The 25,920-nt window shown below is 54.1% G+C and overlaps 9 protein-coding genes across 9 annotated transcripts; 4 read left to right on the top strand and 5 right to left on the bottom strand.

Moving 5' to 3' along the window:
- Positions 1–2,373: 2,373 nt before the first annotated feature.
- Positions 2,374–2,951, bottom strand: J4E90_004319 (uncharacterized protein; the record flags this gene model as incomplete). Its single annotated transcript, XM_051433884.1, has 2 exons — positions 2,374–2,738; positions 2,795–2,951. The coding sequence occupies 2 exons, from the start codon at positions 2,949–2,951 to the stop codon at positions 2,374–2,376; spliced, it is 522 nt and encodes a 173-aa protein (XP_051292402.1).
- Positions 2,952–4,751: 1,800 nt separating this feature from the next.
- J4E90_004320 (uncharacterized protein) lies at positions 4,752–7,005 on the top strand (the record flags this gene model as incomplete). The annotated part of the gene is made up of 10 exons (XM_051433885.1): positions 4,752–4,837; positions 4,888–5,152; positions 5,208–5,252; positions 5,304–5,376; positions 5,424–5,571; positions 5,622–5,753; positions 5,808–5,910; positions 5,962–6,312; positions 6,364–6,520; positions 6,569–7,005. The coding sequence occupies 10 exons, from the start codon at positions 4,752–4,754 to the stop codon at positions 7,003–7,005; spliced, it is 1,797 nt and encodes a 598-aa protein (XP_051292403.1).
- Positions 7,006–10,022: 3,017 nt separating this feature from the next.
- J4E90_004321 (uncharacterized protein) lies at positions 10,023–10,927 on the bottom strand (the record flags this gene model as incomplete). The annotated part of the gene is made up of 2 exons (XM_051433886.1): positions 10,023–10,330; positions 10,378–10,927. 2 exons carry the CDS (start codon positions 10,925–10,927, stop codon positions 10,023–10,025), a joined length of 858 nt encoding a protein of 285 aa, XP_051292404.1.
- A 1,086-nt stretch (positions 10,928–12,013) lies between these two features.
- On the top strand, positions 12,014–13,211 carry J4E90_004322 (uncharacterized protein; the record flags this gene model as incomplete). The annotated part of the gene is made up of 3 exons (XM_051433887.1): positions 12,014–12,180; positions 12,230–12,923; positions 12,975–13,211. The coding sequence occupies 3 exons, from the start codon at positions 12,014–12,016 to the stop codon at positions 13,209–13,211; spliced, it is 1,098 nt and encodes a 365-aa protein (XP_051292405.1).
- A 643-nt stretch (positions 13,212–13,854) lies between these two features.
- On the top strand, positions 13,855–15,647 carry J4E90_004323 (uncharacterized protein; the record flags this gene model as incomplete). The annotated part of the gene is made up of 2 exons (XM_051433888.1): positions 13,855–15,163; positions 15,217–15,647. 2 exons carry the CDS (start codon positions 13,855–13,857, stop codon positions 15,645–15,647), a joined length of 1,740 nt encoding a protein of 579 aa, XP_051292406.1.
- Positions 15,648–16,227: 580 nt separating this feature from the next.
- Positions 16,228–17,160, top strand: J4E90_004324 (uncharacterized protein; the record flags this gene model as incomplete). The annotated part of the gene is made up of 2 exons (XM_051433889.1): positions 16,228–16,510; positions 16,736–17,160. 2 exons carry the CDS (start codon positions 16,228–16,230, stop codon positions 17,158–17,160), a joined length of 708 nt encoding a protein of 235 aa, XP_051292407.1.
- A 143-nt stretch (positions 17,161–17,303) lies between these two features.
- On the bottom strand, positions 17,304–18,128 carry J4E90_004325 (uncharacterized protein; the record flags this gene model as incomplete). Its single annotated transcript, XM_051433890.1, has 2 exons — positions 17,304–17,653; positions 17,963–18,128. 2 exons carry the CDS (start codon positions 18,126–18,128, stop codon positions 17,304–17,306), a joined length of 516 nt encoding a protein of 171 aa, XP_051292408.1.
- An 887-nt stretch (positions 18,129–19,015) lies between these two features.
- On the bottom strand, positions 19,016–21,304 carry J4E90_004326 (uncharacterized protein; the record flags this gene model as incomplete). The annotated part of the gene is made up of 3 exons (XM_051433891.1): positions 19,016–20,666; positions 20,800–21,032; positions 21,113–21,304. 3 exons carry the CDS (start codon positions 21,302–21,304, stop codon positions 19,016–19,018), a joined length of 2,076 nt encoding a protein of 691 aa, XP_051292409.1.
- A 3,671-nt stretch (positions 21,305–24,975) lies between these two features.
- On the bottom strand, positions 24,976–25,565 carry UBC11 (Ubiquitin-conjugating enzyme E2 11; the record flags this gene model as incomplete). Its single annotated transcript, XM_051433892.1, has 3 exons — positions 24,976–25,084; positions 25,143–25,472; positions 25,534–25,565. The coding sequence occupies 3 exons, from the start codon at positions 25,563–25,565 to the stop codon at positions 24,976–24,978; spliced, it is 471 nt and encodes a 156-aa protein (XP_051292410.1).
- Positions 25,566–25,920: the final 355 nt, after the last annotated feature.

The raw sequence follows: 25,920 nt of genomic DNA on the forward strand, positions 1-25,920 counted from the left end.
CGGTGTTAGAGCAAAAGCGTTATCTATCAATGCTATCAAGTAGATCCAACATGTGTTTCTGACGTCTCATTCTCGCTGATGATGAATTGGGTGTGGGCTGTGGCGTATGCGATGACGCTGGCCGTTCACGGCTATGACTCGCCGTGGGCGCGAGTGGAGCGATGCTTGTTGCATTGTTCAAAGATGCAGTGCTGCTCATAGGTGGTCGTGGGCTTGAATAGGCAGAAGACACAGACCAGTGCCTACCAGACTCAGCGTGACCTCGTGTGGCCAGAGAAGGCTGTGTTCGGGAGGAGACAGTATCAAGCTCGAAGGTCGGCGGCGAGACCAATGTTTCGTTGGCGATGGCGGTCGGCTCGCTGACCGTATGCGAGATGACAGGTCTGTGTCTCGGGATAGCCGGTAACTCTGAGGCAAATGTTGTGTTGTATTCTTGGCTCGCAGGCAACTCATAGTTAGGATTATGCGAGCTGGGCCGTAGAGTACGTCTCGAAGTATGAGCTGGCTCGCTACCTGGCAGCTCTACTGCCAGATTCACATCCCCCAATAACTCCGATAATGTTTCGATCTTCTTGTCTTGGGAGACACGGTGTCTTGGGGCTAGAGTTGGCGCGGTAGGATGAAACGCGTACGGATTCACTGGTCCGTCTGAGTTTGTACCACTCATGAAGCTGTCGCTCGCGAGTTCTGCGGACGCTTGATGCCTCTCATACGTATAGGCCCATGTGTCTTTTCGGGCTGACGGTACGATATGCGCGTCATCACGTACTTCACTCAGCGATGACTGCGAGCTTCTATAGATCGGCTGATCAATACTGACATGACGCTTGGTATCTTCGAGCAATGTTTCCGAGCGGGGACTGCGCTTTTCAGCCGATGTATATGTAGGGGGAGGACTGCTTGGTAGGCTGGGAGGTGATTGATATCGCGAGTTGTATGGCTTGTAGTCTCGGTGGTCTGGCATTACTTGCATTTGTCCACATAACGATCGTAGGGTGAACTTAACCGCATCAATGGTCGACGCGTCTTGTGTGTATGGTGCTTCGGTAAAGAACGACTTTTGGTTCGCTGACCACGGAGTGTTGTTGGCAGGGTAAGATGTCGTTCGATTGGTGTCCCCCAAGAAGACCTTCGGTGAGCCATCACCCATTTGAGCCGGGCCGGTTGATCTTCTGTGCCGCGACACGATGTCATCAAAGTAGGTGGTGTCTTGATATGTGGGTAGTTCCTTAGTGCTTGGTAGGTCCTCCAAGCGATTGAGGAAGCTGAGTACGTTGGACAGTTGCTGATGGCATGCCATAAGTTCGCTTTTGCGGTCCGCTAATCGCTCGCGGTCGTTGAGAATATGTTGAAACTTCTGAGCTGGCTCCAAGACATTGCGATGCTGCCCAATACTGCCACAATCTACCCATCTACCAATTTCCTCTAAGGCAGAAGTGGTGTTTTCGATGCAGCTCCTTATCCAAGGAGATCTTTCTGGTGTCTGTGCGAGTTTTGTTCGTACCGAGCCAACGGCAACCAAACGCTCAACCTCGGATAGGTCGTTACGGACGATTCGTATTGTTCGCAAGAAAACCTCGCTCTCGCTTCCGATGTCTGCGCTACGTATCGCAAGATCAGCGAACTGAAACGCCTTGCTGACACTGGCGGATCTCGTGGGTATACCTGCTACATAGTAAGCCCTGCGCTGCGCTATGATCGTACAGCTTTCATACCTATGAGTTCGCTCATATTATGAGACTTTGGCCAGTTTGGACAGTAATGGAAAAGCTCCTTAACAACGGTTGATGCTCATGATGATACGGAGATGCAGGTCGTGAAGAACATGTTCACGAGCCTGGCAGCTGCCGATGGGCGGCTCATAGACCCCCAAAACTGTGTAAGCAGCGAAAGCACCAACAAGGCTGAACCTGCGGGTACTGGAATACCCCTCATGCTGTGTCGCAGTGCTTCGAGAACCGATCTGCAGCTCAATGCTTCTTTCCACGGGCTGAGCTCATGCGTCTGCGCCTAAACATAGGGTCATTGCTCCGCGGGCCATGGTGGAGGGCCTATACCAGATAATCGAACCCATCGACCTAAGTATATCTCACGACCGAGTGGCTGCTGCGTGTGTCGCGATGGTGAGTCGCAGATTGGACGGAACAGAAAGGGACGCTCCTCCTCCGCGCCTGTGGCACTGGCGCTAAGACGCATGGGGTTTAGTGCAAAAGCAAGCATCAACTTCGCTCTTCAGCCTCGTCCCTTCCTCCTGTGCGTTTCCGCCCACACTCCTTTGTCATGTCCTAGACGCATCTCAGCTGATCAATGGCTGCATTGCATACTGCATAAACTATTGATGAAACGCCATTCTCGCTCCACCACACCTCATTCTCATGCCGCAATCTCCTTTTCAAGCAGCACGCGTGACGGCACCAGCACCTGCCCCTGGTCTCCGATAATCTGTAGCAATGCTGGGAACACCGCCAACCCCCCATGTTCGCTAGAAAACCCGAAATGGAAGACTCCGGGCTGTTCAAAGAGTAGGAACGCGAAGTTTGCCGATCGCGCAAGAATCATGTCCAGATTCTTGCGGCGCTGAGCTTCCAAGCCACTCTGCACGAAGGGCGCCACGACAGCATCCAGGTCTGCAGCCGCACTGGCGAATCTTTGGAATCGCTCTTGCGTATCCTGCCCAATTCGACCATGCAGGAGAGCACCAGTCATGGTCTTCCATTTGCTGTACATGGCTGATTGCGCTGAGTTGTGAAGTTAGCTTCTTGTTCCAGGACTCGCAAGGCTGGGATGAACTTACCGGCATTCTTACCGTCCTTTCCAGGAACGGCTGATGCGAGAGGCGCAAGCTCTCCCGGAAGCAAGCTCTCAGCGCGTTCTCCGGTGCATCTCGAGAGCACACTCCAGGCGACAATTAGGCGAAGCATTTCTACTCGGGTTGAGATATTGGAGAGCATACTTGCAAGTACGGAAGAGCTTGTGCCAGTTGCAATCGCCAACTCTTTGATATTTGCCTGGATGATACTGGTTGCCGGGACAGGAGAGACATGATAAAACTCTCGAACGTGGTTTTTGATGTTGTCTCGTATCTTCAAGGCTGCGTCGGTGATGGTATCATCTGATGCAGGCTGAGGCAGCATGTCGTCGATATTCGAAGCATAAGCGCTGGTAGCGACAGTCGGGCCTTTCTCCACGTGCCCAGCAGCGCCATGATTGTGGGCATGAGACGGTAGATGAGTCGATGCTGGATTGTAACGCTTCTGTTTCTGACGGCGTAACAGGAAAAAGAACACGACTCCAGCGATCAACAAGCCGACGAGAAACATTCCAATAGCCACTCCGGCCACCGTACCTCCAGACAGTCCGGCGGTTGCTCGTTGCGTGTCCGGGGAAGGGTTGCCGCTTGCAATCGTACCATTGCTGCTCGGTGATGGACTAGCAGTTTTGGACATGACAACGGACTGAGATTGGCTTGCTTCTTCACTGCGTGAGCCAGTTTCCAGCGCTGCGCTTGAGGAACAATTTGGGGCACAGTTAGTTTGATTCGTAGCCGGATCTGGGATTATAGTTCCTGCAGGTGTCTGCACCGTACTCGGGTCACCGACTGGTGGTGGTGGCGGTGGTGCTGAAGTCGCTGGATCTGGGACTGCTGTAGCAGCCGGTTCTGTTACTGCAGGTGTGGAAGTTGTTGATGTCACAGACACTTGCGGAGTCTCTCCGAGTTGCCTCCACACAAATTTCATATTGGCGCCAAAACCCTCGAGAATTAACAAGTGATCGGGAATAAGAAGGAAGCGAGACAGTGTTCTCTGATCGAGCTCGCGATGCCGTGATATAGGCTGTTCATACCTCGATTCGCTAGCTCAGCCCGATCAGAAATATGCAGGCTTCAGCTGTACAACAGTAACGCAGGCTGCGAAGCTCTGACCACTTGATTTATTCGCCGGAATTGGTAAATGTTGGCGAGGCTGATACTAGCAACATAGTGTTGAACTCTATGGTGTGGGGTCCGAATGCATTGTTGCCGAACGGTCATCAGCACGAGCCCGTGTGGCTTGTCACTACTTCATATCCGTCTGTCACACCGAATGAACATCGCGTAACACCGCCGCAAATAAATTGGCATCGCAGCAGACCCCACGTTGTACTTTTTTTTGGGAGCGGTCTCGACCTGTCGGCAAGAATGAAGTGTGAGGCTGAGCCAAGGATGGCTTTCCAGTGACCGGACAGGGAAGACCGGCATACCTCAGCCTTGTCACTTCTTGCACCTGGATTTCATACATGACAAGCATCAGTACGTGTTGTTGAAACCACGCGAAGCTGTAGTGTCCGTGTTATTACTACGGGATAGAAATTGCCCATCATTTTAACACACGCTTTCATCATGGAACTTCCACAATCTCGACCAGATTTAGTTGTATCCATCGATTTTGGAATGACATGTAGGTTGCGACTTGTGAGTTGGCAAGATCTCAGCGCTCATAGGTTTCACAGGTACTGGTGTCGCATACTGCAACGTAGCGACTGGGTCTGATAATGTACGGCACATTCAACGCTGGCCCGGACGAACGCAAGCGAATGAGAACAAAGTAAGATATTCGACGGTATACCACGAAACACAAGCTAAATTCGTGCAGGTACCGACATTACTTGTATACCCACAGAACTCCGAAGCGCCATCATCGTGGGGATTTCTTGCTGAAACTGCACAAGAGAGCAGTGGTGCAGGCCACGAGAGTAGGGAATGGTTCAAGATCATGCTCGACGAGGACCTACTGGAACAAATGAGATCCAGGTCTAGTGAGCCATCGAAAGTACCACGTATCCAAGAAGTAGAGAAATGGTAAGTCCGGTACTCGAAGTCGGTCGGGTAGTTAGCTAACGGTTTTCCAGGTACACGGATTACTTCAGCTACCTCTACCGTACGATCGAAGCACGACTACGAGGCGAGCTTGCGAGCCGATGGGAAGACGCGAACATCGAGTTCATCTTCTCGGTACCTACAACATGGAAGCCTATACCCACTGTGGAACGATTCAGGAAGACGATCTCCGCAGCTGGTTTTGGGTCGTGCGCCAACCACACAGCATCAATAGGGCTGACAGAAGCTGAGGCGGCTGCGGTACATACAGCGCGTAGTATGCCTGGTATCTTCAAGGTGAGTCGCCTAGCAAATCATGATACTCTTGCGCAGACTGTAACATTGCCAACAGGAGAACGAGTTACTCTTCGTATGCGACGTGGGTGGAGGTACAACGGTGAGAAAGCATCGTAGTACCGCCTCATGGCTAGTTCGCTGAGTGTTATAGGACCTATCGGTTTTTCGAGTGAAGAACACTCAAGGTGGCTCTCTTACTCTCGAACAGATTGATGTTGTATTCGGTAAGATTCTCGCAGCATTACATCCGTGCTATACTGACCCCACGGAGGTGCCACTATCGGAGCCGCGCAACTCGACAGTCTATACGAAAAAGAGGTGCTACAGCGATTGGAGCATGCCGACCGACTTCAGCCAATGGGACTTCAGGACATACATCAGGCGGCATGGGAAATGCGAATCTCGAAGGAATACCAGAAGTTTGTTTGCATCATCGACAAGAGCGATGACAACCTAACTGACTGCTCAGTGCAAAATGCGATTACGGCTCGGAAGAATCTTTGATGGATACCGAGACCTTTGCGGTGCGGGTACCCAAGCTGGACAAGGCTTACAACAACCGAGAATGCGCTATTAGCGCCGGCGATATGTACTTCCAGCGGTTAGACTTACACATGAGACCTACTCGTGGTATTCTTAACTGACACCTCTGTAGCGACGATTTGAAAGGCTTTTTCGACACTCAGGTATCTAAGCTTTTCGAAATGATGGACAAACAGCTCGCTCGTGTTCAGCAAAAGTTTCCATCCGAACAAGTGGTACGTCAACTTACATGTCATGCTATAATGTCACCGTCTCACCCAGTTCAGTCTCATCTCGTCCTGTCCGGAGGTCTCGGCAACTCCGCATACGTTCAAAACTGTCTACGAAGCCGATACGCATTCGGCAGCACACCACACTCCAACGCACAGCACATGCAGATCCGCATCGCACCCGACCCGCAACTCGTGGTCTGCAAAGGCAACGTGGCCGACCGTATTCAGAAGCTCAAGACCGGTCAATCGGTGCTCGGGTGGCGATGTAGCCGTGCATCATACGGAACGATGTGCAAGATGCTGTACGACCCGTTCAACCTTGCGCATTTTGGGTTGAGGACGGAAGTTGATCCTTTGGACAAGAAGGAATACGTTATGGATTGCATCGACTGGTTTATCAAGCAGGTAAGCGCAATCTATGGGTACAATATGATAACGAGATGCTGACTGTGTCAGGGCGAGCCAGTCTCGAGCGACTTCCCCATAGTAAAGAACTTCCAACGAAAGTGCCCACCAGCCTCATCCAAGTACCCCAACCCACCAAGAATCTACCCCACGGAAGTAATATGCACAGAAGTCGACAAGTCTGAACTTCCAACAGTAAAGAACAACGGTGGGTGTACATCCCCGAAATGACGAAACACAATACTGACATCCTCAGCCTGCCGCTCAATCTGCAAGATCGAATCCGACTTCTCCTCCCTCCCACTATCCCTCTTCAAACTCAAAAACCGACACTGGTGGAACTCCGGCCCGAAATACCATCGCATCAACTATGTCGTCAAAGTCAATCTCGGGCCCGCTGATGTTTCTTTCGAGCTTTGGCACAACGGTGTCAAGCTTTCAAAAGACAACTCCATCAAGGTGGAATGGCAAGCGAGCGGGCCGCCTGACCCGAATGCGACGACTATTGCGCCAGACTTCCCGATGAACAGTTTGCCAGCGGTATCGAGTTATGATGCAGCGCATCGCCGTACGGTAAGGTCGGTTGGTGATGGTGGCGGTAGGCTTGGGACAAATTGGGGGAAGTGGGAGAACAAGACTGGTGTCAGATCTCAAGTGATGTCGGCGTCGCAGAATGGGTCCAGGGTGTGGTAGGAAACATTATCGTCCGCCTTCATGCGCATCGTGGATGGGCTCGCTGAGATCCAACTCCTCGTACGCAGGTTGCAGTTTCTGCGCGTTCGTCGTCTTCGGGGCCGCGTGTTCATGTCTCCATTTCTGTAGCGAAGTCGACCAGCGCCTATAACCGCAGGAACATGGTATTCCAAGCATACAACATGTTCATCGCAGAATTTCCAATGGGCCTCTCAAACTCCGCTCCTCGATCATAAGCTCTATCCAAATCACGGCATCGCACAACAGGAAAGTTGCCGCAACCGCCATGAACATAACCATCAGAACGGCGCAAAATACGCCACAAGCGTAAAGTAGCTGGCCGACTTTCTCTTGAACAGCAAATGGCGGATCGAACAGCTGGCACCGACATATAGGACATAAATGTCCACCTGGAGATTTAACGAGCTCGGCAAGGCAGTCTCGGCCCATAACGTGGTTGCAAGGTAGAAAGAGCATCCCGGCGTGAGTATTGTTGTCATAGGGTTCCCAACAGAGGCAGCATGTGTTGTCGTTGAATGTGTCGATCGGTACCGCCGGGAGGGTCCGCCATTTCAAGAATTCGTCTCTGGAGACGTAAAGGCCGAGGAAATTTTCGAACATGGCTGGTGTTTAGTTGGGTGGTAGGTCTGTAGAGTTTGTTTAGTACAGCACGGAATGCAAGGGCGTGTTAAGTATAGGTGAGCGGTGGGCAACCACGGATGAGGATGATGTGGGAAATGGTTGGTACCATCAAATCAGTTTCCCACGCTGGACGAATGAGAAGAGAGCTTTTTGCGCATATTGGACAACAAAGTGGTAGAACCAAGGAGCATGATTATGATACAGAATATTAATTTACCTCAACGCGTAGAAGTACGCTTATTGCAGGTGGATGCCTATAAACGACGCTTAAACAATCTCTTACCTCTGCCGCTCAAAACCCACCCACCTATGATCGGAGGTGGGCATCAAAAATCGACGGATTGTAGACGGTCCCTCCGTATAGCAAAGCTATTACGATCTGAGCAAAACAGAAGCGAACCAATATAACAGAGAATACGGTCGTTGAGAAGATGACACGGTCGCGCCGACTCAATAGTCGAAGGTCCATGCAACCCACGGGTACGCTAATTGCAATGGCGCAGAGAAACAGCACTGGAAGCTTCTGCCACTGCCATGGCGTCTGAAAAATCTCGTCTACTAGGTAGAAAATGCTGGTCTTCACCGCCGAGACTCTGGAACGTCCTGATGAAATCATGAGATGAACATAGAGGGCCTGAACGATCGCGTAATTCCGCATCCCCAGTTCCAGCTGGGGTTGCAACATCGGGTTCCTCGGATATATATTGGTAAGCCGCCGTAAGACGAAGTCAATCTGGTAGCACACGTTCGACATGTAGTACCAGGAGTTGACGACCTTGACTGGAAACCTGATCCAGGCCGGAAGTCGATACCAGAACGGTTGGAGTGTGTACCAGAACGCTTGGAGTCGACCGAAGGCGAACATTGCCCAGACTTGCAGACGAATAAAGTAATCCAGAAGGATACGTCCGAGGAAAATTTGGGTAGGAGGCTGAAACCATACTGCTCGGCAGATGGGACATTTGTCTCCATTCGGGGCGTTGATCATGTCTTCGAGGCAGACATCTCCGAATACGTGATCGCAAGGCTGCACGCGAACCGCGCGATGATCTTCGTCGTATGGACCCCAACCTAAGAATATTAGTACATAGTTACATGTCAAGATAGGGGGAAATACTTACAGAAGGTGCACTTGTCTTCGTAGAATTTGTCGTTCTCGCCAGCGCGAACGACATTCTTCTCCAGGAAGGTCTTCTTCGTAACACCGAATAGCTTTTCGAACATGGTTGTTGTTTAGGTTGTGGGGTGAGGTTGGGAAGCTGTTGTAAGGGCCGCGCGATTTTAAATAGTCGTGCAGACGTGTCAGTCAACTCCAATGTAGAGCAAAAATGATTGAAGGACAGGGCGCATTGTGAAATAACTCAAGTTGTTGGAGAGTGAAAGATGAGGTGAAATTGAGAGCGCATTCACTCGTAATTACTGCGGTGACCCAGACGCGACGAGCCAACCACACGTCCCGCATTTCATACGACTAACACGTAAGGAGATACTCTACGAAAGAGAGAAGTATCGCAACTCCAAGAACCTTGGTCGTGATTGCTGCGTATAAGTACAGTTAATAAAGCGAGAGGCGACTATTGGTGATGTGTGAAGCGGCTGGTGTGGGCGCCACATCGAGCCGCCTACATCTAAAGAACGATAATCTGTATGATCCTTCGGCATTCCCAGACTCGGACGAATGACCAAAGGAAAGAGATGGGTGGAAACCATGGTCGGTAGGCACGGAGGAAAGACGCGGGCAGTCTCCACGTGGATCCGCGTCACGGGCGCAGTTTAGCCGAGCACTAGCGCGCCGGCGCGCCAGCTACAAAACCCCGCCAAAAACTATTTCCTTGCTCCTCCAACGGCCTGCCTTGCCAACGCTGCGTTTCTTTGCACACCTACAGACACTCTTTCGAGAGCACGTCCTACCCTGCAAATGAGAAATTCGGAGTAATCTTCACTTTTTATCACGCCCACTTGTGGGCTGTACTGCTCGTAAGAGCCTGGCGTGACTCACGTCTGCATCCGGCATCAGAAAACTCAGGGCGCCAGAAAGCGCGACTTCTTGCTTCGGCGGGGAGGAGCGTGGAACTGGTGTCCCTATGGGAGTCGGTGCGAAGATTGTGTGCTTTGATCCTTCGGGTGAGAGGTGACACTGTAGTACAATACGCAGCGTACTTGACCTTGAGTAGCCCTTTGGGCGAAAAAGGGCACGGTATCATTCGATTCTGATTACTCTGGCGAGGCAGGCCGTTCAACTTTTTCTTTACTATGTAAGTGCGCTTTGCGCTGTCCTCTGGTTCGGGGATACTGCTAATAAAAACTCATGCGAATCCAACGAGACGAAGCCCTGCGACTACTACCCGTTTTCCTCTCGTCCTCTCCTGGAGGGCTTACTCCTGCGGCTCCGATGCCACGTCCTTCTCCAGCGTATACATGATGTCTGTCCGCAACGTATACTTAGTACCCTTCACAACGTCATCGCCCGAGTGAATGAGGAAGCGATGCTGGAAGAGCAGGACACGTCCGGCCTTTGGCTCGACGTCTATGCGGCTCTTCATACTGCTATTGAAGAATGTAGTGGCGCCACCCTCGAGCTGTTTCTCTCCGCTCTTCGATACCGCATCATTGAGGTAGAGGTGCAGGGTGAAGTAAGAGCGCTCGGTGCCGTCGGGCGTTTCGTAGGTCCCATCGCAATGCGCTGATCTAGTCAGCAGCTATAGTCGCAAGATGCAATGCAATACACACGTTTAAAATACTCCCCGCCGATGTACTTGAGATAGCGTCCGCGTTCATTGAGTCTGGTCACCTTCCACGTCTCGCCCCGTCTCGCTGGGCCGTTGCCTGTGACGTCGACCCAGTTCTGCAATCGATGGATCTCAGGCACCGACGCCTCTATCCTCGCCCATAGCTTGGCCATGATGTCTTTGTTGTCCCAGATGATGCGCCCACACTTTCTCGTGTCCTCATACATAGCCTGCATGCCTCCACCAACGTTGACCAGAGCCCTTTCCCACTTGCCGTTTGCGGTCGCCTCGGCTGCTTGCACTAAAATATTGCACTCGTCTTCAGAGAGGACACCATCAAGTATGACAGCCCATGACTTTTCGTCCTCTAACAAGCCAGCCTTCTTGAAATCAATTTTAGACCTGGTCAAATTGGGCGCTGGGCCTTCGAGGAAACCATCGGGCAGTGTATATGTGGAGGGCGGAGGGCTGGGCTGGACGGATGTCCGACCTTCGTGGGAGCGAAGCAGGTCCTCCTTCAAGTCTGCGGGTAAGGCTCTGGTAGCTGCCATTGTTGATAGATATCGCACTGAAACTCGGAATGTGCGCAAAGGAAGCATGCCCTGAAATGAGTTTTTGAATCAATGCGGACTTTAAAGGCTGCGCCGGGCTGTGAAACCAGCTGACTGCTGCCTGGAAGTCGTCGATCCATACGAGAGACATGGAGGCCACAAGGCGTCCATCGTGCATCTACTGCATATCGCCCACAAGGAACGCGTGAAAGCTCTCAGGAGCGACTTTCTGCTCATCTTATGCCTTGGTCGCCCTGGAAGAAACAAGCAGTAGCTCCATGACGCGGGTCCCTGGCGCGGCCACGGGACGATGATCGGCGAAAAGAAAGCACAGTAGCTTGAGGAATGACTTCCAGAGATACGGCCGCCGCCTTCTGCGCTGTGTTCTCAACGTTTCAGCTACCATGGGTGACAGCTGCCTTGTTAGCTGTCCAGGTGGTGCTGGGTGCTGGGGTGGCAGGGACTGTCACGTGGAAAGGCAGTAGCTATTCGCGGCCCTTCTCGACCCTCACAGCCTCGCGTTTCAGGCACACGGGCTGCATCCGGGCTGCATCATCATCGTCACCGCGCACAATTGATCCACCAGCTCATCCACAGGACGCGAGTCGGACGCAGCACAGTGAAGGCAGTTTCATGTGACCCGTTGCTTCTTATCGACACCAGCGCCGTCGTGCAGTGCGCGACCAAGCCCATCGCAAGCCACTGCCGCTGCCTCCCTGCTCCGCCAACCGTCGCGCCAAGCTAGAGGTGCCGACTTCACTCCTAATTTCCCGCTGCCACGCCAGCTTCACGACGCTCCGAGGCGCTGACGCGACGCCGCAAAGCTCAATTCCCCGCGACCTGACCATCGTCGCCCTGTTCCCCCCAATTACCAGCACGTCGTCCCTGGCGTCGCGACCGGCCGGACCACCACGCTCGCCGCCGTTCGCTCAGCAACCACAGCACTAGCCACGCAAACACACCGCCCGCCGCCAGCCTACGCCAGACCCTGCGTCTACCGTCTATCGATACCTGCCATTCTTCACCCACCAGCGACGATCGTCGCGCGCCTCTCGTTAACACCACATCTCCCGACTCACCCCAGTCATGTCGCACCCCCAGGATGCCGGCTCTCCGGTGCCTCCAGCCCACCGCAATCGATTCCCAACGCTCTTCGAAGTCCTTAGTAGGACAACCAGGCCACCGCTGGATCTCTTCTCCTTCTACATCTACATGCGCGACCAGCAGCGCTCTGTCGACTACTTGGACTTCTGGTAAGACGATCCCATGTCCAGGCTCTGGGACCACGCTGACCACTCACAGGCTTGATGTGTCGCAACATCTGCAGCTATGCAGGCTTTACGTCCGACGGTTACACAGGAGCATGATAGAAGAAACTCCTGATCTCGAGAAAAACAGTAGGCGTTCATCTTACATGTTGAACAACGCTGGAGAAGGCCCTTCTAACGAGAAAGGTGACAATCTGTCTGACCAGCGCCTGTCCGCCTTTCTTCGTTCCGACCGCGGCAGCCGCAACCACTCGCCACAAAACAGTCAGGGTAGCAATCAGAGCCGAGAGTTCCCGCGACCAAGCCTGAACTTACTAGACACTCCGGGTGATTCGAGCTCGCCCGGCCAGAACTCGTCCACTGATAACACTCAGCCCAGCAGAGAGGACTTGCGCGCGTCGGCAGAGAAGATCTTGTACACGTACTTGCTCCCTGGGTCCGAGCGGGAAATAATAATCCCCCAGAGTATCCTGACCGAGGTGCAAGAGGCCATAGAAGGGCCAGAGCAGCGTGCGGATCCCGAGCTCTTTGACAGTGCCAAAGACTACGTCTTCCAAGCCATGGAGCGCGACGCATACCCAGGTTTCTTGCAGAACAAGGGCCTCGGCAACCTTGTGCCCCAGAGCATGATGCTCCGTCTCATAGTAGGACTGATCAGCTTCTTTGCGGCCATGTGGACGTCGTTCATTCTTATATTCCTTGACAAGTCAAGAAGCACGCGCTGCTGGGTATGTCACCTTTCGGTTATACGATGGAGAATCAACTAATGTTTTGCACAGATCATCCTCCCGTTCACTATCGCCATCTACCTCATCTTCACGCACCAGTACATGCTTGACCCAATCCTCGCCCTGGCTGGATTCAGCGAGTACACCTTCTTCGACTTCAACCGGATCAGGGAGCCATTCGTCAAGAAGACGCTGAACAGGCGCTCCATCACTGTCATGGTCATGTTCCTGGCTGTCACGGTAGCCGTCTGCTGTCTCTTCATCTTCGTTCCAGGCAAGCGCCTGTAAGCCAGTGCATCTGCGTGGCTTGTTTTGATACCACATGTAATGTTTGTTTATTCTTGGCGTTGTCAGAATGCGAAGCGCGGAGGGAATCAAGACCAGCGGGGACATGGAGAAGATACCCCCTCGCTTCGTCGCCATCCGACCTCCAGCAGGCTTTCCTTTGTTTTTGAACCGATGCTTGGATCGGCCATGTTCTGGTAATGGACGGCTGTTCTCTTTCTAGAGCATGGTGTTCAGGCGTTCTCTGTGAGACGATCAATAGCGAGTTCAACTGAGATATAACCCCCAACCAATTGATATTCATCTTTAGCAGCGCTCAAATGCCATAAGAAAGTAGTCAAGCGTGAGATGTATGCACCCCTGATTGACGTTTGGCGAGCCGTTAGGTGTGGAGTTGGTGCATGCACGCCAAGGCGCAATGACGTGAACCGCGGCCGGCTTTCACAACGTCGAAGTGCACCTTACCTCCATTATCGGCAGAGTGCGCGCATCAGCAGTCGCGCCTTGTATCGCTCTATCGGAACCACTACCAGCACTCTACAGCCCAACGCACTAATCCTCCAATCGCTTGCAATCGCGACATCTGACGTGCCAAACCTTCTTGCAGCTACAGGCACTAGCGGAGTGGATAGCAGCGACCAGCAAAATGAGCGGGCCAACAGCTAAGAGCAAGAGAGGGCCGACGGTGCTCATGACCGACAGCCGCGACGCTGCACCCCGAGCACCCCAACGACCCGGCGCAGGACAGCGACAGGCGACAGGCGCGCGCTTGATCTCGGTGGACAACATCCTGCAGTACGCCTCCGACATTCCCTCGCAGCAGCAGCGACGCGGCCCACCTGGCAACGCCAACCGCCCCATCATGCACACGCGCACCCCCAGCGGCCGCCATCCGCTCGATCCCAGACTCACTGGCCGCCTGATCCCCCAGCACATGCCCACGCGCTCCAGCAAGCTCAGCGAAAAGCTCGTCCTGCTGCCCGAGACGGAGGGCCAGAAGGAGGACGAGAAGGGCGACTTTGACGACGACGAGTACGAGGGCCCGCCCACCGACGAAGACCTTGCGCGACGGACTCCCAAGGGCGGGCCAAACGACAAGAGCTATGCCGAGCGCCTGCCCAAAGCGAAGCGGACGGATAAGCTCTCGCGCGTCACGGCCTACTGCACCGCCCAGGCCTATAAGATGAAGAGCACCGCTCAGTTCGTCAAGGACACCCACAATGCGCGCACCAAGCTGTACGACGACTGCCTCTACACCGTATACCACCTCCCGCTTCTGCCCGGAAACGATGGCTACCGGGTCCGCAGTAGCCCGGCGCTCAAGAGCCCAGGCGGAAAGACGGTGCTCGACGAAGAAATCGAGCGCAACGAGCAGCGCGATCATCACGAAGGCTACTTTGGCGACGAAGAGACATACTACGTGCGCGACGACCACGAGCTCGACCAGCCCTGGGACGGCATGCACGACCGCCGAGACTCGACCGAGAACTCCAGAATCGCCCCCAATGCGCTGACCTTTGGCGAGATGTTCGTCTTCTCGTACGGTGTCGTCGTTTTTTGGAACTTCACAGAGAAGCAGGAGAAGGACATCTTGGCCGACCTCACCTTCTCCGCCGTCGCTACCGGAATCAACATCGCAAGCCGACCCTTGGCCGAGTCCGACTTTGAGACGGAAGAGTTCCATTTCGAATACAACCCCGAGATTCAGCGTCCCCGCGTCTACAACGACATGATTACCCTCAAGAGCGGAGACCACATGATCAAGCTAGCCATGAGCCACGCCATCGCGCAGAGCACCAAGCTTAGTCTGTTTGAGGAGAGCATGAGCCGGACGATGCTTGCCGCGCAATACGTACCGAAGCGCTTAGCACTTACTGGAAAGTTGGGCATGAGGAGGACGGATGTAGTCAAGATGATTGGACAACTCTTCACCAGCCGTGTCGAGGTGAACCTATGTACGTATTCATCCACCCTCCAACGACCCACCCATTACTAACCACTCTCCCAGCATCGAATATGCTCGACACCCCAAGCTTCTTTTGGGACTCTGAACCTACCCTCCACCCACTCTACACCGCCGTCCGCGAATACCTCGAGATCAAACCCCGTATCCAAGTTCTCAACGAGCGATGCCAAGTCTTCTTAGATCTGGGCGAGATTCTCTCCGACTCCATCAGCGACAAGAAGATGACCAAGATTACGTGGATCATCATCGTACTCATTGTCCTGAGTATCTGCATAACGTGTCTGGAGGTGCTGCTCCGCTTTGCTATTCTGCAAAAGGGCAGGACCAACGTTCCCGTGGCTGGAGATTTGGAAATCAGGGCCGTGGGTGGACTCAAAGGCATGGGTCCGCCCGCGTATGCTGGCCCGGGTCTACTCGCCGCGAGGAGTTTGGTTTGGTTTGGCAGCGGGGTGAAGGGTCTTTTGGTTGGTTGAGTGCATGACGTGTGATGGGGAACAGAGGGGTAATACAATCACGAGAATATGCATCGGGTGGTCTTCCCACAGGCATCTCTAAGGAGGCGCAGTGCTATTCGGTCGCTTTTTGATCATTATTCTAGGCATCAGCGATGGGCGTTTCTGGTCGGCGCCAAGGGGGTGTTCTTTGGTTCTACAAGCTCTAGACTGGGGATACGTGTAATTTTGAAGGGTTCAATTCCAGACAAAATGCATCATCACGCTCCTTTCTTCGTCCTCCCCGCTTCTCCATCGTGATCAAGCACAGCGAATACGTGTAGTCTTTCAAGGGTCGGTTTCCAGACAAGATAAGTCATCCACGTCTACCTGTCATGTTCCCCCCTCGTCCATCGTCATCAAAACTCCCTTTCATCCCTGGACTGTATACTTCCATTAGGCTCCATGCCAGACTGAATACATCATGAAATTCTGTCCCCTATCTTACCGTTCCAAGTATCACGATAAAATGCCCCCATTTAAATTCCACATCTCCCTCCTAGCACCTTGATCCTCCATCTTCCCATCCCTATTCTCATCAACCACCAGCCACCAGCCAATCATGAAGTTCAACACCCCCCTTCTCAACCTCCTCACCCTGACCGCCATCCTCATCCCCGATGCCTCCGCCCACAAAGACAAGAAGAAAGCCGCCGCAGAACTCGAGAAAGACATGACGGCTCACACCCTAGAAGCCAAGGCCGTGAACTACATGGTCTTTGTCGAGCCTCTCTGGCACTTCATGGACATGTGGCATAACCATGAGGCCTCGTACGGTGTTACGGGTCTGGACTGGGTGACGGATGCCTGCACAGGCGTTGATGACAGGCCGTTTAAGTGGGACTGTGAGTTTACTGGTACCGGAGAGAAAGAGAGATAGAGACCTAACGTCAGTCAGTCAAACCAGCATGTATCCGCCATGACTTTGCGTATAGAAACTTCAAGCGCCAGGGGAGGCTGGGTCATGTGAGTTCACCCTCCCTTTTGCCCCACAATTCCGCGCTGGTCTTTTCCTTCGGTGTTCTCCCATGCACGAGAGCCACAAACTAATCAAACAACACAACAGCAAGCCCGCAAGAAAATCGACAAGAACTTCAAGGAGGACATGTACGATCAATGCAGGAAGGAAAAGCACAAACATCTGTGCCGTATTGGTGCGAAGATTTATTATGCCGGTGTGAGGGTTATGGGGAGGAGGGATCTTGTTGAACCGGAGAAGACTATGATGCATGCCACTGGAATTGCCAATGCTACCACCGAGGACACTGCTGCCATCGCTGCCATTACCGTCGACTCGGATGCTGAGATTAGTGCTGAGGAGAGGGCTCAGAAGGTGTTTGAGGCTTGGATTGCGGAGCTGCGAGCGCATCCCGAGGTGCTGATGGAGATGACAGAGAGGGATTTGGAGAATGTCGAGGTGGCGCTTGATCAGGGGATCAAGGATATTGAAAAGAGTGATGAGGTGCAAGAAGAGATGGCTGCTGTTGGTCTATGATGAGATTTACGAGCTGTTGGCACAACGCAAGTATGTCCGCTGTGCCATGGTCCAAGAGGTCTCTGTATCCCCAACCATGTACTATGTCCATCATTCAGTAGTACCAATAGCAATACAAGCCCATCTACCCCACCCTTCTACTTCTACTCCTTATCCACAGCAAAAGCCTTCAAATCATCCATCGCCACGCCCTTCAACGCCTTCTCATTCGTCGCCTTGAGCACAACCTTCGGCACCTTCTTGTCATCCATGCCCGTCCTCGCATCAAACGCCTCCTTCCACCTGCTCACACAAAGACACCACTTGCAGCCATCCGTCAACCCCACTTGGCGCAAGTCATTGCCCCGCGCGGCAGAGAAGTCGAGGAACTCTTTCGATACTACACCCGCGATGGCGTGGTTGCCGGCGTCCGAGGCGGGGACTTCGCAATAGCCTGAGCGCGTGAAGCCGGTTAGGGGCTGTGTCGAGTGGAGCGCAAGGGGTTGCTTGAAGACTGTGGTGTGTTAGCCGTGGTGGGTTGGTGATGGGGGTCCTTGTATATGTCTGGCATGGACATGCCACCTGCTCATTATCAAATCGCAAACACCCGTCGCAGTGCATGAACGACGTTGAGACTGCGAAACGCGTGCCTGAAGATCCCGAGTCCGCGACGAAACTGTTTCATGCAAATGAACACAGGATCGGGATGTCGCGTAACCGTTTGGCTGGTTCCCGAACGTTGAGACTTGAGACATGAGACGACCAATGCGGGATCCCGATGTCTTGTTTCCTCTTCTCAATTGAACCATGTGATCTTACGTACCGTTTAGAGACATACTGCCGGCTTCTTCCCGTTGCTTTTCCCCGTGATTTTGAACTGGTGCTCTTTCCCACTTAATCTGCACGTCGTGAACGTGAGCGTATTCGCGTTTCGGAGCTGTTCGTGCTGAACGTGTAAAGTTGGAGAGGAGATTACGTAGCAAGCGCATGAGTGATGAGGTAGCAGGGACACGCGCGGGTATTAACGTGCACACAATGGTTGACGGCTTGACGGGTGGTGGTGTGCTCAAGATGGCGTCAAGAGAGCGTTAGAGCGGAGGTTTAGCGCGTAGGGCTGAATGGATGACGTTTGGCAGGGGGGTAGCTGCCGCAGATCTCGAGAGCTGCGCGATCGGCTGTTGCACCATCGTGGGCCGCGGCTGGGATCTGGGCGTTGGGCGTCTTTGCCGGGGAGCGGGCCTAGGAGCGGCGATCGACGCGACGATCTAGATTGTGATGCCATTGCAGCTACAGATGAATGCTTTTAATCTGTGGTCTCTAATATCGTTATTCGGGGTCTTGACGTGCTGGACGTGGTATTGATGCAGGCTGCAGCATCCATAGGTTTACTCAGCATGTGGCGTTAGCGGACTTCAAGGAGTATACAGGCACCACCAAGTGATCGGCATGTCTGGACAGAGTTCACACGGAGTTTATTCATGTTGAGAAAGGTTGCATCATCTGGGATTGTATTGATTTGAAGTGATTGAAACAGAGCTACTGCGCCATGCAATTGTTCGTAGATGATCCTTTTCTGTAACCGACAGCATTAAGATATCATCGCAGTCGTGGATGTAGAGAGCGATCGTGGGCGACACGTATTGATGAATAAGGAAAGTAGAAAGTATACAAAAACACCGTATCCCAAATGCATCCGTGACCGGTCTTGCCATCCAAACGCCGCCAGTAGGAAAGATCCCAAACACCTTTTTGTGGGTATGCAATTCGCTGCCATCCTTATGAGATCGGTAGGCCGTGGGTATATATGCAGGTTGTAATGTAGTAAGTCGTATGCGCACTAAGCGCAGCGTCGTGAGTGACGGGTAGTGTGTGGTGCTCATCGGTGCACGGCACCCGCCTTGATCTCTCTCTTCATTTCCTCGAGCTTCTTGTGCATCTTCAGGAGGTCGTTCCTCTGGGCCTCAGTCGGGGGCTTCTCCGCCTCCGTCAGCTGCCAGTACAGCTCCTCGTACTTCTTATAGTACTTCTGGAACCTCTGCGAGAGCTCGACAGTCTGTCGGAAGCTCAAGTTGGGCATGGAGGGTGAGGTGGTCGATGTGGAGGAGGCGCCTGGGGATGCGCGCGGGTTGTTGTGGTGGTAGCGCGAGGCGAGGCCGGTGTCGATGTTAGCAACCTTGCGGACCTTGGGCGCGGTGGTGGGAGTGTTGGAGGAGGAAGAGTCGTCCGACTTGCGCTTCAAGGAGCTCGTACTGGAAGGCGTAGAGCCGTTGGCCTTGCCGTTGGTGTGTGAGGGGGTGTGAGTAGGAGTTGCGCGGTCGCCACTCGGCTTCTTCACAGCCAGGTTGTGGTTGTGAATGTCGCTGTCGATGTCGTTCGCCTTGCGCTTGAGCGAACGGTCAGAGTTACCACCGGACTTGGCGGGCGATGGAGCTGCCGCAAGCGCCTTGTGGACTGGGTGCGAGTCCTCGAAGTCGCTGGCATTGACAGGCGGCGAGGCGGACAGCGGCGAGGGATTCTTCGGCTTGGTGTTGATGGGCATGGTGGGCTTGAAGGGCCGGTTGGCGGGGCGGTCTCGCTGGGAATCGCGGCCACTCATCTTGGGTTTTGCGCGTGGGTTGGTGGTGCCTTCTGAAGCGGGGGCTTTCTTGTTGCGTATCTTCGAGGCGTCGGCGGCAGGTGTATTGGATTTGGAAGGTGCGACGGGGCGAGGAGTTGAGCTTGAAGGCGTCGAAGAGGCTGGGGCTGTTGCTATTGTGGGCTGCTCCTCCTTCACCTCTTTCACGCTCACTTCCTTCGCGGCCGCGGCTGCCTTCTCACGGGCCAAGTACTTCTCCTTCATGGACGACTTCGGCTTGATCTCCACTTCCTTGGCGGCCTTGGGCTTCTTCTCAACTGCAGGCTTCTCCGCAGCCTTCTTCGTGACCGTCTTCTTCTTGGTGAGATCAGATATCTTGTGCATTGGGGTGCTGGCTTTGGGCTTAGCTTCCGGCGCCTTCACCGTCGAACGCGACAAGCATATGCCTTGGCCTCTCTGGTCACGGGGCAGCAGGATCTGCCAGAGCTTGTCGTCCTTTGCCAACCGCTGGCGGTCGAACGACTTGATGGCGCCATCAATGGCTTGCTGCCGGTCCTCGGCACTCTGGTAGGGGAACTTGAACGGATTCACCTCACGGAACGACTTGTCTGTCAGCTGCCACTTGTCGGCGTCGGCAGTAGAGCGCTTGGCTATCTTGGGCAAGACATCTCGTATGTTGGCCGGCGACGTCCTGCAGGTGGCGGCGAGAGAGGCCTCGGTGGCGGGCTCCCGCGCAAGGAGGTGGATGATGGGCACTCGGAGCGCGCTGACGATCACGTCATGGCTGTTGCTCGGCTGCGAGGTAGGAGCCCGCTTGTGCATGGGCGACGACGACGCGCTGAGCGATGGCGAGCCCAGCATAGAAGGAGCGAGGTGCGATGCCTTGAAGCCCGTCGACGGGAAGCGGCGGTGGGCTGGTGTGCGCCCGGGAGCAGCATCGCCGACAATGGTCCTGCAGCAATCTTTGTCAGTCCTGGTATACACAACTTGGTCTCATCATGGCAATCATCCGTGACAGGGGTGCTCGAGTCTCTCGACTTGATGCCAGAGATCGTGGGCAGCCATGGGATACCGGGGAGGCATACTTGTTGGCTTCCTTGAACTCTGATATCGCTGCCATGTTACTCCGTAGCTGCTCCAGCGCCGAGTCTACGCCTGCCGTCACGTCCTCCGCCTTGTGTACCATCAGACTGTGGTTGATCATGCCCGCGAACTCGAGGCTGTCCGGGCTGCCAGTCCCGCTGGACTTGTACAATTCGTATCGGTGGAGCTCGCTGCTGCTCTGCAGCATGTGCGTCTTGTCGCCATACTTGAGTTGCTGTTGTTGTGGTTAGCCCAGCTCGTGCCAGCCCCCATTCCGGGTCGAACCACCCAGGAACACCAAGCGTGCACACATACTGGAGTCCGTCCGAAGATTATCTGCGGTGATTTTCCGCTCCTGACACTGGCCAGGAGCTCGTCGACAATGTCCTGGGTAATGTCCACCTGCATGGCCTGCACAGGCGGTCGTCTGTCATCCTTAAGTCCGGCGTCGCTATCCGGAGCCCCGACAAGGGCTATGCCGCCCGGGGGGAGCAGCGAGGTCGCCATGTTGGTATTGTTGGCGTCTATGGAATCAAAGAGGCGGAACGAGGTGTGAAGCTCGCACCCGGATGTTGCTAGGAGAGGCAATGCATGGAGAGAGCACCCAGGCACTGAGCGAAGAGCAAGCAGTGCAGTCGGGTCCGAGGCAGAGACCCGTCACAGACGTCTCTGGCGTTTGGGTGAGGCGTTGGTAGGCTCGAGGAGGACGGAGGAACGAACAAAGGACGCTGCTCGGAGGACCGTCAGACAGGTCAGACTGTCACTGTCATAGCGCGCCCGGAATCCAGCGAGCAAGCGTGCACGGATATCAAGGTACGATGCTGAAACGATTGGTTGTCACGCACAGGATCAACGGCTGGGAGAACCAGACAATGTTGCTATAACGATGCAGTGTGTTCACACGCAAAAGTGAAGGGTAGTGAGCTGGACGGAGGCCGAGCGAGTTGCGGTGTTGGGCCAGCACACATGCCTGAGAAGGCGGTGGTGCCGACAAGGGCGGTCGAGGCATAGCACGATTACGCTTCAGGGTGCCAAATCCAGCGGCGGCCCGCTTGCAAGGTACCTCGTGCTACCTCAATCTGTGGCCGCTGCAAGGCATTGCCATTCACACCCACTGGTCCCATTTCGTTTTATCAAAACAGCATGCTCGTCACGATACGATGCCATCATCACAGCATGCAAAAAGCGCAGAGCGACAGCTTTTGACTCGGGACTCGATCTCCAGTGCTGCGCCATATTCCAACACGCTGACCAGAGCTGCACGGTGTGCTGAGTCTGGCAAGCCTGGGCGGGTCCACCATCACTCGTGGCAGAACTGCGGGCAGCAAATGGCCTGCGTTTAAAAACGACGGGCGCGGAATTTGGGAGCCGGGTGCGCCAGGCAGGGTCGGGTATGTGCTGTACCTGTTTCGAATCCAAGCTGCCCTGTCCGTGTTTGAGACCATAGCAAGGCCATGCTTCACGTTGGCCTGCAGTTGCCTCTCCAGTATTGTCAGTGAGGCTTTCTCCATCCCCCAGGGCGCATCGCCTGACCAGAAAGATTCCTCACGGGCTGAGGCTTTCGGTTGGGGGCATCGCGTCACCCGCGCTGTCATCCGGCGCGGCGGGTTCGGTGCTGGTTAGATCAGCTTCATCGGGAGGCGCCATGACAGGGTCATCCAAGCCCGACCTATTTTGGTGCCTGCGGAACCCTCCACCGAGAGTGGGGAGCTTGCTTCCTCGAACGACTCACTTATGGGAGCTATGGTGGAACTCTGCAAATACCAGCAGCTCTTCAAGCTTTCATCAGTGTCTCGAAACGACTACATAATTCTTCGCTGATTTCGTTGTGCTTCAAAGTTTTCATGCGAGTCATGCCACTCCCTCCAACCCCCCCACCTCTAGCAGTCAGCCACACTCATCGACTACGACGAACCATTTGACCAGGCGTACGTCGGCAAGCAGGGCTGCTTCTATGATTCGTAGAATATCATCGGCTGCAGCGTCAGGCGGTATGGTGGAGACTAAATCAGAGACTAGAAGCCATCCGCGTCGGAACCTCGCGTCCGGTTCGACGGCCAGCAACAATAACCGAATGCGTGAACGAACATGTTACTCAACATGTGCATGAGTAACGACGGCTGCAGGTAGACGAGCAGCGTGTGTTCGTGGTTGCTTCTGACCTTCCCGAGCACCTGCAGCGAGACCAACGCTGACCTGCATATACAGTCCGTATCGCTCGCCAGTGTTGCCCACCCAGTGTATCTAAGAAACATTGCTAGCAAGCCATGCGAACAGCTGATGTCAAAGATCAACATCGATCAGCCGTCACTCCCGACCTCATCGGGTCTGCAAAGCGTCTTCCAATTTGGAGACCTTCCGTGTTCTGGAAGGCATCCGAGGTATAATATCTGCACCCCTGACCCCGTCTTTTGGCGATATTGCATTGCGAGGCCATGGCGGGGTACGTAGATGAGGTACCACAAACTGCCGTCACAAGATCATCAAATCTCCATGGAAAGTGAGCACAACGATGTCAGGGCGATTACTTTTCGATGGGTTCGCCCCTCGTTCGTGCAACGTTATGTCGAAAAGCAACGCTGCAAACCTGAGATCGAAACTGCATATCGCGATTCAGCCCCAAAACTTGCCTCGCCATTGTCCAGCAACTTTCTGGGTCTGCAGATGACTGCACTGGCAACTGGGGTAATTGAGTATTCGCCTCCCGCTTAATTCGTGCTACCCGATCAAACCGGGCGTATTCATCATGATCGGATTTTATCCCTGACGAATGAGGCTGATACCCACTCTGCATGGAGACTTTGCTTTTCTCCGCGATTCTGCGGTACTGAAAGCCGCACATCAGTACACAACGTTGATCTAGAACTACCCCTATACTATGCAAATGTCATTAACATTGGAAAGCAAGTCCGAGCAAAAACATCCTTCACGAACACTACGTCAGCACCGTTACGGATGACCCTCCTGTCACATCACAAGAGGTCCGCATCATTTCCTGGCTACGCGCGCGACGCAATACGAGGCTTCGGGAGATTGGGCGCCGGACAGAGTGGCTCCCACATGGCTGGCCACGCATCCAATGTCCGTAATTGATTGTGGTAAACCTAGAATATTAAGTCTGCCTCAACAGCCGCTGCGGAAATAATAGCGTCGCACTCAGACCTTCCCATTGCGCATCCCCGATCCGAAGGGCTTCCCAGCCGCCCAGCCACAACACACCACCACCTCAGAAACGCCGTCATGCATAACGCCATGACCCAGACCCCATCTAATCTCCATTTAGAAGTTCATAACGCATCGCATGGCTTTGTAATCTCAGGTCGTACATTGTCAGTCCGCCATGTACGTCGTCACTAACCTGACTTGCGCAGCTTGTCTAGTTTCAGTTGTCTAGAAAGTCTAGAAAACTTGGAAGAAGCAAAATCGTGGATTGCGTGCCCTGATCGGCGAGGCGCGCGGTGATCAACTGATGTGCAGGTCGGTCAGGCCCTGGGGGACGGCGCTGGGCGCGTGGGCGTGGGCGCAAGTGCAGACTCCGAAGGTGCGGCGTGACCCCGGTCTTCGATCCCGCGTTGAGCGGCAGTGGCGTGGGGCAAGGCGATCGCACTGCTGAGGCCGCCTGTGTTGGGCGACACCGCCATGTTTTTGCGCACACGAGCAGTAGATGATGATCTGTGTCTGTCCTATTCTCGTGATGCATCTTTTACTCTAATGAGGTTTGTACGTTTTGTCGTACACTGAGGGGATGGCTGGGTAAGTTGGTGTTGGTGGGATAAGCAGCCACCGATGGCATGGCACTGCAACATCACTCAACAGAACAAAGGCATCAAGAAGGCATGTTGTGAAACAGAGATTTTTCGTAGGTATTCGTAAGTCCTGAGATCGCAACGCCACAAGGCATCAAAGTCGAGTTACTGTGACTATCCTTTGACACTATCCAACGCCGTCGCAATGCGAACCAATATAAAGCGCCGAATGCAACTCCATGCCGAAGCCAAAAGTCAACCCAGCATATCAATCCTGCTTGTTATCCCAGGTGATGTCAAGAAATCGACTAAGACCTAACGCCCCGCTGAAGATGCGCAACAAACTGTGCCGTCAAGCAGCATGCCGGGCCGATTGTCAGACGCACCGAGCCGCGAGACACTGTCAGATCCAAGTAGATGAGGCGAAGGCGCTCACGCGTCCAGGTCTTCGGGAGCCTTGTGGCGGGCGAGGACAAGGCGCTTGTACTCGGCGGGGTCCTTGTCCCAGAGCTCTGCGGCCTGGCCGTTGAGAGGGCTTGAGCTATTCCATGTCAGTACGTCGTTGTTTACGCTTGTTCAAAGACAAGTCTTTGACTCACTTGTTCGGCTCGCCCAACAAGCTCTGCAGACTCAGCAAGACAGTGGTGATGTTGTAGATGGCGCTCCACTTGTCCTTGAGGATGTCGAGACAGATGCGGCCTGAGAAGTCGACATTGGGGTGGTAGATAGGGGTCTTGTAGAGGACGGTCGGCGGCATGTAGGGGTAGTTGTTGGAGAAGTCCATGGACAGCTTGAAGACGAGGTCGGCGTAGGGGGTGTCGGCCGGGCCGTCGATGGTGGCAGTCCAGACAGTCATGTTCTCGTCATCGGGGAACGCGGTGATGCCAGGGGTGGGCTTGGTCATGATGTCCATAAGCTCCTTTTGCAGACTGAGAGAGTGTTAGTGGCAGGTCCATAGATGATGGAGTGCGTGGATGAAGGGGGACGAACCGCGCTGCGATGTTGGCGTTTGCACCGCTCATTTTGTCTATATCGAAGTTGAAGACGAGACTTTTGGTGTAGTTGCGTTGCAAGTCTGCAAAATCTACCACGGAGTCGCGAGTCGCAGCGGGGCAAATGGTGTTCTGATCGCAGAGGGATTAGCAAAGCACCGGGACCGTCCGGTAGTGTGAAAGAGACAAGAGGCTGGCGTGAATTCGGCTTCTTTGGTGCTGGTGTGCGCGGGGATAGGAGGGTGCGTGGGACGGTGTGGCTAATGCAGGCACGGCGTGGATTTGATGTTGTGTTGATTTCCCTGCGTCTGCCCGGCAACGAGGCCCCGACACGTGCACATCCCTGCACGCGTTTCCCCGCTCACCGTCGATCGCCCTCGTCCAA

Source organism: Alternaria incomplexa (assembly GCF_024043165.1).
Source record: "Alternaria incomplexa strain BMP 0042 chromosome Unknown scaffold_5, whole genome shotgun sequence".
Taxonomy (NCBI): Eukaryota; Fungi; Ascomycota; class Dothideomycetes; order Pleosporales; family Pleosporaceae; genus Alternaria; species Alternaria incomplexa.